This window comes from Squalius cephalus (assembly GCF_949319135.1).
Source record: "Squalius cephalus genome assembly, chromosome: 1".
Lineage (NCBI taxonomy): Eukaryota > Metazoa > Chordata > Actinopteri > Cypriniformes > Leuciscidae > Squalius > Squalius cephalus.
Genome location: NC_137122.1, coordinates 10,336,835 through 10,349,850, shown reverse-complemented (window position 1 = coordinate 10,349,850; position 13,016 = coordinate 10,336,835). Strand labels below are relative to the sequence as shown.

Genomic DNA, 13,016 nt, shown 5'->3' with positions numbered 1-13,016 from the left:
TATATTTGGGGAAAAATGTATTAATTATAAAGTGTTAATTACTCTGTCAGTATAATGACTAATTTAATGTGCTTTTTTCAAGTGTTTACAACAATGTGAGCTGAAAACAGGAGACAAACAACACATTATTTTAATTTGTATTATTTAGTCACGTCATAGCTATAATAAGTTCTGTAATATTTCTGTTTATTCACATTTCTCTTTTCCATTTTGTTACAGATTCTCTTATCTGAATGAAAGTGTTCAAAACAGGTTTCTTCTGAGACTCTTGACTAAAGCAGCAGAGACTGAGACACAGACAGGAGAGCAGATGCTGAAACTGTTATCATCAGTCTGCACATCTTTACCTTATCAAGAGACTAACAGAATTAAACAGAGTGATTTCCTGCTGGATCTTTACTCACATGTGAAGAACTATGAGACTCAAACAGGCAGGAGTTTCCTTCCAGCATTACAGTCAGTTTTCCAGTTACCTGATGTCTGGATCATAGATCTCTCACAGAGAAAGACCTCCGTCCTCCTGGAAGTGCTGAAACTCCAGACAGAGAAGAAACCAGTAGAGCTGAGAGGATGTTCAGAGGAAGAGAGTGAAGTGAAGAGTTTCCTTCAGTGTCTGTCCTACATCTCACAGCTGAGGTGAGAGAATCTACAACAACTTACAGTGTCAGTTTTCTCAGGTTGATCTTATTCTTAGTTTGGGGACAGGACCCTGACACTCATAATGTTTCAACACTGGACACTACGTTGTCATGCCGCGCTGTCACAGCTCAAAGCTGTCTACACTGGACAAAGCAACCTTTGCAAATTTGTTCTTTGAGTCAGAAATAGAATAAAAAGATACTAAGTAGTTTATTTTTCATAGAAAGCATTAAAAAGACAAAGAAGGCATTAAAAGAAATTGCAAAAAAAATGTATCTAGTATTTTATACAATTCCATTAGAAAAAATCTGCAAGAAAAAAAAAAGATTCATAAATTGAATCACACAATTCAGCACATAATTCAACAAATCACTGTGGACTTCAGAAATGAACACTGGACTTCAAGTGTGACCAACTAACATTACATAAGTTTTTAAAATGCCCCCCGAGTCACCCACTCCTAGAACGCCCCGGGGCCTGTGCGAGACGCGAGCGCAGCGGTCAAACACGTCCGTCTCTAGTGCATGATTAAATTGAAAAACAACGGACAAGTAGCGCAGTGAATGGAAAAACACGTTCTGTACGAGACTTTAGATTTTTTACACATGAAATACAATGCATTGTTCATTTCTTTTCCCAATTGTATTGGGTCATGTTGATTTATCTAGAAGAGATGCGAACCCAACATTATACATGAAGCTGAGAGTCTTACGCCCGTTTCACACATACTCCGTTTGCAGTGCGTATTCGGTGCGTATTTTTTTCCATACCCATGTTAACAGGTTACAGGTTTCACACTACACGCAGTTGCAGTCCGTCGATCCGTTCCAGATGCGGTGCGTATACAGCAGTGCAGAGATCGTTTCCACACCGAGTCTATTTTTGCTGTGCTGCATGCGCTGAATTAAAGTTACAGCACATGGTTCGTGGTCAAAATTAATACAGATTGACCAGATTGACATGAAAATGTAGTAATTTCATAATAAATGCATGCATTTAATTAAATAAAATGTAATAATCTCACTTTGCATTTAATGAAATACTACTATTTTTCACAGTCATCTTTTTACTTAAAGCGTTGGTAAATCAAGGAAAACTATAATTTACTTCAACAAGGCGACATAATGAACAACACTCGTCTCATTCGTGGAGGTGGAAAAACAAGTTCTTTGTGTCATGCAATATTTATTGTATAAAGATTTAAATTATGCAAAAGAAAGGGTATGAGTCTGCTGTTTTTGTCAATTTTAAGTTTTAATTTAAAATGTATGCGATTTTAATATAATTACATGGTTAAATATTTTACCACTTGCTTGAGCAACTTAATATATAATTATATAGAAGTAATGCATTGAATAATAGTTTGTTTAAATTGTGTTTAAATGTGAATACGTCTATTAAAGTGTGTATGTGTACAAAGAGAATCGCAATGCTGACAAAATACTTTTTTTTTAAATAAAATGTGCTGATAACTTCTGGATTTGAAATACAAATAGTGAGTATGTGTTTATGGTACAGCCGCGGATCAGTTACGCACTGCAAACGCAGCTTATGTGAAAGCACTTTAGCGCGTGCTGCTCCTGCACCGCATACGCACTGCAACACGCACCGCACACGCACTGCACACGGAGTATGTGTGAAACGGGCGTTACTCTCAGCCTCAAGGGCTAATCTGAAATACAGAAAGGCCCGAATCCCCTGCTGCATTCCATTATATAGAAACATCTATTTTCACATGGAAACATCTGCTAAGAATGGGAATTTACATTCAGAGTTGACACATTTTGGGTGTAGGAGACCATTTGTCTAGAGACCAACCCCGCCTTGTGTGCCAGTTATCCCTAAACTCTTAAAAACCTTATTAGGGGTTCAAGCACGAAATGCTGAAACCCTATTGTAATTGTAAGGATTCGTAAAACGCATCATGCAGGACAAACCGTAAGGCATAGAGACTTGAAACCTGGCCAGATGGTAGGCCTCAATTTGGGGACAACCTATCAGAGTATGACCCCGATTGGCCCATAGGTGGCGCTACAGCAACCAAAAGTACAAAATCGCTCATAACTCTTAGGCCGTTTGACCTAGGCGGACAAAATGGCTATCTCCAAATTCGATTTAGGCAGGAAAAAATTTCTGCTATGTCGAATTTTGTCCAAAACCTACTTTTGCGAACTAGTCCCTGGTTTTTCGCCCGATCGGAACCAGACTAGTCTAGGACAATTCTCTGGACTCTCTAGATCAATAATTATCAAAAAAAAAAGTTGAAATTTTGCTTTTGGTTTGACAAAATCACATTTTGTCAAAACTCATCTATTGGAGTATTACTACTGACAATTGTGTCACATTAAGAAATGGAATCCTGAAAACGAAAGTAAAACGGCATTTAAGCCACACCCCCGAATACAAATTCATTCATAACTCGAAAACGGAAAGTCGTTGCGCGCTCAAATTTTGATGGCAAGGACCTCTCCGGGCTCTTGATAGAAACGTGTCGTCGTGGGCCTCGGGAGCGCGCCCCCCGCGGATCGCTAGTCCGCGGGACCCCCGACTTTGAACGACCATTACTCCCGACCCAGAGCACCCCGAACCTTGTGTGAGAGCTCGTTGGAAAGGGCCCGTCCTTGGCTAGCTTCTATTCAAATGTGGTGTAATTTGCCCTGGGCATTCCAGAGATAAAAGCCCCGAAATATATGCCTTTGAACGGTCATAACTCCCGGCCCCAATCGCCCAAAAACACCTTGATGGTCTCATTCAACAGGGCTCCTCGAGCACTATCTATGAAAAAACAAATTCCCATTCATTCATTCAATCACTTCAACTATAAGATGAAAGCTGTAAATCCACTGTTGTCCTCTAGAGGGAGCAGCAGGATTACACATGATCTTTTTATTTGCTTTCAGTATTGGGAAACAAACAAATGCTTTAAAAAGCAACTTTTTTATTATGATGTTTTTTTTATTTTAGTATGATATTTGTATATATTTAATTTTTTATTTTTTTATTATGATTATGATGAAGTTTTATATTATTAGATCACAAAGAAATGCCTATAGACAATTAAATATATTTTCTCAATAACATATCCCAAAAACATTGAAAACATATTTGTATTTGTATGTGTGTGTGTGTGTGTGTGTGTGTAAGCATGCATTATTGAGTTAACATTGAAAAACTATTATAACACAATCATATTTTGACAGTGTTTATCACTTCATTTTCACTGACACTTCACATAATTGCTAGTAATGTGGTAAATCATAGTAAATTACGCTAGAAACATGGTAAATCTTAGTAAATAATACTAGAATGTGGTGTATCAAGGTAAATCATGCTAAAATCCTGATAAATCATTCTAGAACGTGGTATGTCATGGTAAATCATGCTAGAACATGGTAAATCATGGTAAACTATGCTAGAACAGGGTAAATCATGGTAAACCATGATAAACTATGGTAAATCATGCTTGAACATGGTCTTTTCCATCTATGATGTCAGTGGTTACATGCTTGCAAAAATTAAAATTGTCATAATATACTCCCTCAAGCTCTTATAAACCCGAATAAGTTTCTTTCTTCTGTTGAAAATAAGTTATTTTGAAGAATGTTGGTAACCAAACAGTTGCTGGTCCCCAGTGTATAGTTTTTATTAAGTCATTGGGAACCAGCAACTGTTTGGTTACCCACATTCTTCAAAATAACTTTTTTTTTTAACAGAAGAAAGAATCTTAATATTCAAGATCTGCATCTCCGGAATCTGCATTCAAGCGGAGCAGATATAAACACAGTTTGGTCTCAGAGGCGTCTGGATCGTCGCCATTTATCTTTGCGTCATGTCTGTTCGGCTAATTTCTCCTACCTCCAGAAGTCTACTCCATCCAGCTGTGGTGTCCGCCTTGACACAATCAGGTTTGCACATCTGAACACTCGCTCTATTAACAACAAAGCGGCTTCACTTTGTGACATTGTTTTGGAAAAAAAACTTGACTTCTTCTGCCTCTGTGAAACATGGCATCAGCCTAATGACTATCTCAATCTAAATATGTGTACTTTGCCTGGCTACACTTATCTTGACCGGCCGCGCTCCACCGGCCGCGGTGGCGGACTTGCTGTCATTTATAGATCTGATGTTGCGGTTTCTGAGGTTTCATTGCCTTGCTTTTCATCATTTGAATGCTTGGCTTTCAAGCTGACTGGTCTCTCACCAGCTCTTGTGTTGAATATCTACCGTCCTCCCAAACTTATCTCTGCATTTTTCTCTGAATTTACTGAGTGTTTGACACTTGCCAGTGCACTCTGTGCAGTTATTCTTTTAACTGGTGATCTTAATTTTCATGTTGACAATTTGGCTTGCAATAATGCTGTGTGCCTGATGGATGCACTCGAATGTTTTAACTTCACTCAGCATGTTGACTTTCCGACACACAAACACGGACATATATTAGATCTGGTCTGCACTTCAGGAGTATTTATTTATATTTATTTATTATAGTATTGTCATATAGTATATATTTATTATATAGTATTTATTTATCAGGAGAACAACTTGAGTGTACTGATGTATGTATAAGTGATCACAAGCTCCTCACGTTCAATCTGACTCCCCCTTCTTTGCAGACTGTAAAAGAACATGTTATCTGTTTCAGGAAAATCAGTGATATTGATCTTGATCTCCTTAGTCATACTATGGGTGATTTACCAGTTGCAGCCTCTATTGACCAGTATAATGTTGCTCTTACATCTATTCTGGGTGAGTTTGCTCCTCTGAAGAAACGTGTTGTGTCTTTTAAGAGATCATCTTCCTGGTACACATCTGAGTTGCGCAAATTGAAGGCGTTAGGCAGGCAGTTGGAGCGGAAATATAACAAATCTGGTCTAACAGTTCATAGATTACTGTTTAATCAGCATCAGATTGAGTATCAAAATGCTCTCAAAGCTGCAAAAGGGGCATATTATTCTACTATTATTAGTAGCAACATCTCTAATCCCCGTGTTCTGTTTAGAACAGTCAATAATCTAATCAAACCTCCGAGTGACTTTAACTGTTCCACCATTGAGCAGTGTAATGCATTTCTCAATTATTTTACAGCTAAAATTGAGAATATCCATAACGCTATTGCTTGTGAGGTTGCTCCTGAGGTTGTTGAGTTGCATCCTCCTAATCTCTCTGGTCTTGTTTTTTCAAGTTTAAGTGCTGTTGACTCTGATTTTATTTCTAAACTTGTCTTGTCTATGAACTCTACTACTTGCATATTTGATCCACTCCCTACGACTGTTTTAAAAAATTGTCTGCCTGTCATTTTACCCCACATCACTACCATTGTAAATGCCTCACTCATTACTGGGAATGTCTCTTCTGCTCTAAAAATGGCTGCAGTTACGCCAGTTCTTAAAAAAGCTGGTAGCGATATCACTGACATGTCAAATTATCCACCCATTTCTGATTTACCTTTCCTGGCAAAAGTGCTTGAGCGTGTGGTTGTTGGGCAACTCCATACTCATCTCCGTACGAATAGCCTATTAGAAAGATTTCAATCCGGGTTTATCTGGACACAGTACAGAGACTGCTCTGGTCAGGGTTCTGAATGACCTCCTCGTTATAGCTGACTCTGGGGCATGTGGCATTTTGGTCATGTTAGACCTTACTGCTGCATTCGATACTTTGTCACAATATATTATTGGACAGATTGCATAAGTGGACGGTCTGTCTGGAACGGTGTTAAACTGGTTTGAATCTTATCTCTCAGGTCGTTCACAGTTTGTTTATCTGGGTTCAAACAGATCTCAGACTGGTTCTCTGTGTCAGGGTGTCCCTCAGGGGTCAATCTTGGGTCCTACTTTATTTAGTGTTTATATGTTGCCTCTCGGGCAGATCATTCAGAAATATGGCCTGAGCTATCACTGCAATGCGGACGACACCCAGATTTATATCAGCTCTCAGCCTGATCTTCATTTTTCCTCTTCAAACCTGTCTGACTGCTTGATGGAAATTAAAGGGTGGATGAAACTCAACTTTCTAAACTGCTCCAAAACTGAAGTCTTGTTAATTGGCACTCCTTTGAATGTCAGTAAATGTAAGGATTTTAGAATCTCAGTAGACAACACCTAATTGTCCCCTTCTTGTAACTTGGGCGTTATTCTTGATGCCCAGCTAACTTTTAATTTTCATTTTAAAAACATAACGAAGGTTGCTTTTTTCCATTTGAGGAACATTGCGCGCATTAGACCGTTTCTCTCTAGGCCTGATGCAGAGAGGCTTATCCATGCCTTCATCACGTCAAGGCTTGATTATTGTAACTCTATCTTTGCGGGTTTACCAGCAAACTCTATTAAGAGGGTGCAATATATACAGAACTCTGCCGCACGTGTTTGACTCACACATCATCACGCCATCACATTACACCTGTGCTCCAGCAACTGCATTGGCTTCCAGTTCAGTCACGTATTGATTTTAAAGTTCTGATTTTAACTTATAAAGCAGTACATGGGCTGGCTCCAGATTACATCTGTGATTTGGTTACTCCATCCATTCCTGCTCGCTCTCTCCGCTCTGCTGGCTCTCTCTCTGTCTGTGTCAGCCTCGTTGTAAATTAACCCTCTGATGGTCTTTATTTATGTCTACACTTGAGGTTTTTGGGGTCTCTAGAGACCCCAGACAATAACATTTAATTTTGTAACAAGATAATAGTTTTTTTTTTTTACAAATGTAATTTTATTCTGTTTGTTAATGTTTTTACTCTACATTTGTGCAGTTTTTGGAGAATTTATGATATTTTTTAAATTTCTATAAATAAATAAATAAATAAATAAATATTTACAATATCAAACAGCATTTGATGTAAAATTCACTTTATAAAAGACCCAGATTTCTAACTTTCATTCATGGGGATAACATGGATAATTTTAAATGGTTTAATGTAACATTTTTGTAGCCTGGGTGCCAGCCCGAACCCCGCCCACAACATTTTTTGGTCGGGAAGTTCGGTCTGGACTCGCTCCGTTGAGGAGCTATTATGCCCGAACAAAAATTGTTCGGACCAATCAAATTGTCAGGGTGGGCTTTATACGATGATGGACAGATGAGCAACGGTAACGTAATCATCCACGTCACCAAAGAGCGCTTGATTTGAATTAGTTTACAACAAAGACGACTGCTGCTGGAGAATTGAGATTTCACGAGTTCACATTTACAAATAAGTCAGATAAAATAAATGCGTATATAAGATTTCACACAAATAAGTCGATAGAATAAATGCGTATATGACGTGCTGTCCGAGGAGAGGGCTGTGGGCTCGGTGGCATACTCCCCCGTATTCCTGGTTGTGAGAGAACAAGACAAGAGTGAGGATTCGGGGTGGTGGAGGGATGCTGAAAAACTGTCAAGGAGTGTTAGGTAAGTTTACAGAGTGAATATGCTTCCTCATGCTGATAGATAGGGTAACGTTAGACATGGTATTGTTTGATGACAAGTTGATATTGGATTGATTATTTGTACGTGCTCCTACCGAACTTTGTTTATGAAATATCATGTGTAGATTCCACCATCGCGTCTGTTATAGAAGATATCGGCAGCGCATTCATTTTAAAAGAGGAACAGAGAGCCGCGACATTTTGTTGGTTGAAAATATGAATGAAGAACATGCGTCATTTACTCCGTTGCTCTGATTGGTTGTAGGTCTATCCAATTGAGTGCAGAGTTTTTTTTTTTTTTCCTGGTTCGGTTGAGACACACCCCATAATCAAATCTCTATGGAGAAGTATCAGACTCACATTCTGACTAGAATCTGAGTATGACGACGTCAGGCTAACATTTTTGCCCATTTTTTGGAAAATGCAGTTTTAAAATAACAAATTATAATTTTAACCACTAGATGGCTATAGAGCTCCAGTATATGCTATTTGCTATTAGACTACCTGAAAGATATCTTTTCACAAGTTGGATTCAGTTGGATTCATATCTAAATATTATAAAATCACAATTATAACAAAAATAAAATATTTTTGTCAAAGTTTAGCATTTTTTTGTACCAAAAAAAACCCAGTTTTTCAATAATGTTACATTATGATTAGAATCAAACCTGAACAAAATGTTACAAAAAGAAATGTTGGAGTCTTAAGATTTTATCATTTATTTCAATCATTTATTTTTAATCTAATTCTAGATTCTAGACACACACAATTGTGTGTGTGTGTGTTTGTGTGTGTGTGTGTGTGTGTGTGTGTGTGTGTGTGTCTGTGTATGTGTGTCTGAGAGATAAAGAGAGAGAGAGTGTGTGAGTACACATTGTCGATGTGCAGTGTCACCACACCACTTTATATTTGTAGTGGTTCTGCATTTTGGATGATTTTATTTGACAAATTATAGCCTTACAAATGTTCCTGTGTGTGTATGCGTGTGTGTATGCGTGTGTGTGTGTGTGTGTGTGTGTGTGTGTGTGTGTGTGTGTGTGTGTGTTTACATTTTCAATGTGTCTGTCACCAATTTATTTTTGTGGTGGTACTGCATTTTGGATGATTTTATTTTACAAATGATAAGAGAACAGTTTTTATAGTCTCAAAAATGTATTCCTCTGTGTGTGTGTGTGTGTGTGTGTGTGTGTGTGTGTGTGTGTGTGTGTGCGCTTGTTGTGAGCAAAATAATTCAGCATTGTGGATGCTTTTTGAATTGGTGGAAGTGTGCCACTTTATTTCTGTCATTTCTGTCGATGTGTTCTGCGTTGTTTCTGATTTTGATGATGAATTTTGTCTATTTTGATTGCGAGGACCTCGAGTGTCACAAATTTTGTCACGCTAACATAAAAACAGATATCATTCCAATTTTTTTTTTTTTTTTTGTAGATCTAGAAAGTGTTGAGAGCCGTAGAAGGTTTCATACCATTTGGACAAAGGGAATTTTTTTTTTTAATTTGAGCAAAAGTCATTTGCGGGTCAAAAAGACCCCGCGGACCATCAGAGGGTTAAAAACTATGGGGGGAAGGGCCTTTTCCTGTAATGCGCCAAAGTTATGGAATACATTACCTGCGTCTATCAGGGATGCTGCTTCTGTGGATTGTTTTAAGAGACTTCTTAAGACACATCTTTTTAGTTAAGCTTTTAATTTATAAATTGTGTATTTTTGATACTTATTTTTTTACTGCAATGTTTGTTTGATTGTTTGACTATTTTGTTATGTATCCTGTAGGCTTTGAGTATGTGAAAGGCGCATTATAAATAAAATGTATTATTATTATTATTATTATTATTATTATTATTATTATTATTATATTTTGTTCAGCACAAGAAATAAATGAATACAGGTTTGGAAAAACATTAGAGTGAGTAAATAATGACATAATTTATATTTTTTGGTGAACTATCCCTTTAAGGACAAGCGACAGCATGTTAACTATAGGTTACTTTACACTTTAAGACCAGCACACAACGCATCTAATATACACGCATATAACACACGCAGCAGATTTTCTCTCAAATGTTTGTTTTCACTTTAGACATAACCTACTCTGTTTATGTAAACCTTGTGTGTATTTGACAGTATTAGCGCAATGACACTCTTAAGATAACTTTGTCCAGTAACCAGGCACTGTTTGACAGGCTGTTAGTTCCTGTGCACTTCAGGTGTACGAGCTCAGAAAAGCACACGTTAGAACAGCGCATCAGCGCGCGAATGAAATGTTTAACCGGCAAGGATTTAAAGGGCACCTATTATGACTCTTTTCACAAGATGTAAAATAAGTCCCTGATGTCCCCAGAGTGTGTATGTTAAGTTTTAGCTCAAAATACCCAACAGATCATTTTTAAGCATGTTTAAATTGTCACTTTTTGGGGCTGAGAAAAACTCGCCGTTTTAGTGTGTATTAAATGCAAATGAGCTGCTGCTCCCGGCACAGAGGGCGGAGCCTCTAAACTGGCCTATATAACGGAGCCTAATAAACTGGCAACCTTTATATCCGTAACTACCCGTAACCTATGAACTGTAATAAAATGCATGCTCTCCCTTGCGTGACCAGTATCGCTCCGGCGGAGACTATAGGCTGGATCACGCACAGTTGGTACAGATCATCCTCAAGTAACAACGGGAGTAAATGAAGACTGCTATGTTCATTCTGACATCTTATAACAAAACACCTCAATCGCTTAGGAGACATTCTTATCTACAGCTGCTCTGGTGTTGAAACAATGGCAGACTGTGTTTAGCTCACTCAGGGCGGGTCTATGCTAAATCTGCAGTGTCCGTCAATAGTCGGAGGCGGGGCTTGTGCAAAAGTACATCGCATTGCCCAGAATCTGAGAACGGCTTGCTCTGAGACAGTGCTTATGATTTATTGGGATAAAAAAAAGCACTGTGTGGATTTTCATCATTATAGGGCGGTTGTGTACACACACTGCCAACACACATTTATGTTCAAACACCATGTAAAAGTGAATTTTGTGCTTAATAGGTGCCCTTTAAAGCACATACAAATAGAGAACTTGTGAATTACATTGTCCCGTACCTCTGCATTAATGTGTATGTCACGTTGTACAGTATGTTGAGACAGAGGCGGCAGAAATGCAACTGATAGAATGCACTGTAACACGATACTACGATATTTCTTCAAAAGCAGATCGTGAAGACATTTTAATCGTCCACGATCAAAAATCATGATATCGCACACCCCTACTTCTCCGTCAGTCTGAAAGGACATTTACCCAGTAAAACCTGCAGGTCTGTGGGAAGAGTCTTACGTTTCTCTTCTGACAGACTCAACCTCTCTCTAAAACCTAAAGCCATCTCTCTAAGAGGAACAAGGCTTCTCTTCAGACACATCACACACATACACACACTCAGGTACAGTACAGACAGGATTATGAATAATCATCTCAAATGTTGTTTCGTGCTAATATTAACAGTGTGTATTGTTTTGTTTAGGCTGAGTGGTGATATGGTGCTGAGAATAGTGCAGGTGTCGAGGTCAGTGAGGGTTCAAACTCCTGTCACTATTAATGAACTCACACTTGATCTGAATGGTGAATGGCTGTCAGAGAGGAAGTGGTCCAGAGTCCTGAGCAGTTTGGCCATCTTTCTGAGACTCTGGACTGTCCAGTGTTTGAACCTGACTGAATGCAAGGTGGCGTCTGTTTCTCTATGTGTCCTACTGTGTCACCAGGGCCCAGTGATGCTCAGGTATTAGACTATAAGACACATTTCAGTAGTGTTTGACCTTATATTTATCATGGTATAGAAATACAACATTAAACTCTGTGTGTGTAGACCATCTAACGAGAGTCTCCAGAAGCTGGTTGAATATGTGTATGAAGCTCAGGAAGAGGAACTGACTCAGCACTTCCTGCAGAAAGTGGGCGGAGATCTGACTTCCTGTTCCTTGAGCTGGGAAGAGCTTCACTATTTCCTGCAGCACCGAATTCAGCAAATCACTGTGAACTTCAGAAAGAGCAACATTCAGTGCAACATCAGAGAAATCCTGCCGTTTCTGAACAGGATTCGGTTTAAACGGTAAGCTCTTCAATAAAGTATTTCTATCTCAAAAACACTTTAGAAATGATATAAAACCTCTAAATGAATGGCAAGATTTAAAGGTTTTAATTTTAATATAAAATCTCGAACTGAATAAGAAATGATATAAAGGATCAATCTTTAATCATGATGATTTGTGTGTGTACACAGGATGAGCCCTATCTTCATGCTGTCTGTAATCACAGAGATCTACGAGAGCGGCTCTGTTGAGTGTGTGTCCAGTCTGTTGAGTTCAGTGGAGAACTGCATCACCCTGCAGAGCAGAGATCTGGACTCTGTCCACTGTGCGGCGCTGCGCTTCACACTGCAGCACTGCACTGCAGTTTCACTCGACCTGCTGTGGACCTCCATACCAGAGGAGGAGCTGGAGAGCATTGTGCCTCTCTTCAGACACGTCTCCCACATTAGGTCTCGCTGCTTTTCTCTGGAGAGGCTTCTCAATGCGAAGGCTGCGTTCCTCCTTTACCAGTTCTTCTGGAGCATTGAACACTGGAGTCTAGAGTATCTGATATTAAACATATATTTTGAAGAATAAAGATCCTTCAAATGGAAACAGACTTCGACAGTGTTGAATGACGTGAAAGTGGAGATATGCAGCCTTTCATTTGAGAAACTCCTGATTTCTCTCTTCTCCTCTTTCTCTCGGCCTGTTTGTTACATTCAACAGATTCTGTGTGATAGAAAAGCCTTGTGGATAAAAGCTTGCGTTATTTTGCAACTAGTTAAAGACAAATTATTTTGTTAGTTGTATTTTATAGGGCAAAAAACTGTGTGTGTGTTGATGATGTGCGTGTCTGTGTTCAGTGTTGGTGTGTGTGTGTGTGTTCAGTGTTGATGTGTGTGTGCGTTCAGTGTTGATGTGTTTG

At 38.7% G+C, this 13,016-nt stretch overlaps 1 protein-coding gene across 1 annotated transcript in view; it reads left to right on the top strand.

Moving 5' to 3' along the window:
* LOC307171056 (uncharacterized protein) overlaps positions 1-13,016 on the top strand; it is a 67,823-nt gene that overhangs the window by 49,094 nt on the left and 5,713 nt on the right. The window contains exons 5-9 of the mRNA XM_079892432.1: positions 220-636; positions 11,308-11,463; positions 11,545-11,799; positions 11,887-12,129; positions 12,301-12,558. Coding sequence (XP_079748558.1) covers positions 220-636; positions 11,308-11,463; positions 11,545-11,799; positions 11,887-12,129; positions 12,301-12,558 — 1,329 coding nt within the window. The remainder of the gene's footprint in view (positions 1-219; positions 637-11,307; positions 11,464-11,544; positions 11,800-11,886; positions 12,130-12,300; positions 12,559-13,016) is intronic.